The sequence below is a fragment of the Lactuca serriola genome, chromosome 4 (assembly GCF_051521515.1).
Source record: "Lactuca serriola cultivar US96UC23 chromosome 4, Lser_US96UC23_V15, whole genome shotgun sequence".
NCBI classification, from domain to species: domain Eukaryota; kingdom Viridiplantae; phylum Streptophyta; class Magnoliopsida; order Asterales; family Asteraceae; genus Lactuca; species Lactuca serriola.
The window spans coordinates 255,765,915-255,767,577 of NC_136411.1; the positions used below are offsets into that span (position 1 = coordinate 255,765,915).

At 34.0% G+C, this 1,663-nt stretch overlaps 1 protein-coding gene across 1 annotated transcript; it reads right to left on the minus strand.

The window, feature by feature from the left end:
* Positions 1-789: 789 nt before the first annotated feature.
* LOC145100589 (uncharacterized) lies at positions 790-1,442 on the minus strand. Its single transcript, XM_079037798.1, has one exon. It carries the CDS (start codon positions 1,320-1,322, stop codon positions 999-1,001), a length of 324 nt encoding a protein of 107 aa, XP_078893924.1. The 5' UTR covers positions 1,323-1,442; the 3' UTR covers positions 790-998.
* Positions 1,443-1,663: the final 221 nt, after the last annotated feature.

Consider the following 1,663-nt stretch of genomic DNA (forward strand, 5'->3'; position numbering starts at 1 on the left):
TCGAATGAAAACATGAAGTTAAATATGTATTTTATGTGGCTATGGGTTATGTTGCTTTCACATTTTTACCTTAAATAGCAACACACCTTCTTTAGAATGACTATATGCCTATTTGTAATATCTTATAAATTTGCAGGCTTTGTTGGATTGGGTTGTTGCCACCACGAAGTGATATATCAGGGGAAACGAGAGGAACAGTGATGATGACATATCCGATTAGTTTATGCTTTATTTCATTTTGTTTGACTACTGTGTATGATATTTGTTTGGAAATTTATTACACTTTTTGTATTAAATTTGGCATGTACATATTTGGATCTTTATAACACTTTTAGTCTTCATTCCGATATGTCGTAATGAAACAGATTTTTCTAGAATTAATATTTTGTGTTTATTCCAATTGTAATTTTGCACATGAAACAGGCCCATTTTTTGAGCAATAACGACGGACAAATAGCGACGACGGATTAGAGGTGATTTGTTGCCCCTAATACCTTTAGTGGCACTTTATGCGAGGAATCGCAACATTTTTTATCACCGCTAAGTCGTTTTGTGTAGAATTTTTTTTTTGTAGTGTTACATATTTGTTTGTATTCATTTATATGACTACAACTGCAGACCAATCTAAAAACTTAATGAGTGGTGAACACTTTTTCCATGTTTAATGACTTTTGCATGCGTAAAAAAAATAACGTTGAATAAGAACATTTATGAAATTACGTTAAAATCACATTAATTTTTTTAAACAATTACACCCATAGCAGGATTGTAACATGTCGTTATAAAAATAAAATACTACAATTAAGATATAAATAAATTAGAAAACTAATACAAAGAACTCTATAGTACAATAAATAAAATCTAGTTCCTACAACTTGCTGTATGCAAGTCGATCTCCAATAAAAGATTAACTCGGAAAAATAGCTGAATAAATGGGTGAACACTTTGAGTAATATTCTATAGTAGAAGTTTAAACTGGTAACTAATGTCCCAAGAAATCAATGTCCCTTTCCACCTGGACTTGGACCGGAGTTTTTGATCTCTCCAAGAATCTTATCATTGATGAAGTCGTGTCCCTTCCCTCCAGGACTAGGTCCCGAGTTCTTGATATTCCCAAAATAACCAGCATTGGGGTACTCATGTCCCTTTCCTCCTTCACTTGGACCTCCACCTATTTTAATAGATGCAAGACTAGATATGTCCATGTCATCCTCAGCGTTATCTATAGGCTTACCAATATTTATTGGTCGAGCAACTATATTGAAGAATAATGAGGTGAGAAGGAGGAGAGAGATGGTGAAAACGTAGTTAATTCTGGCCATTGCTAAATTTGGTTTGCCAATCGATGTAGTTGCAAATAATTAGTTCGGAAAGGAGTTCTTAAATGGAGAATCGAAACAGTGGTTTGATTGCAAACGGAGATTCAGAGAGAAAGAAGAAAGAATATCTGTGGTAGAATTTGCATGAAGGTAATCGTATATATAATACTTATGCATGCATGTTAAAGTAACCAGAACGTGGAGCGAAGCAACCTTACCAGAGTAACCAAGAAAAAAGATTACATTACATCACGTGACAGAATAGAAATTTGAACGAAATTCTCGGAGTTGAAGCCGCCGGTTTATAATCAGTATAAGAACAATAGGCCTGCTTCAACCTCATT

Bases quoted from the DNA above. Each gene is read 5' to 3' on its own strand.
- LOC145100589 (XM_079037798.1), bottom strand. From the start codon at position 1,322: ATGGCCAGAATTAACTACGTTTTCACCATCTCTCTCCTCCTTCTCACC.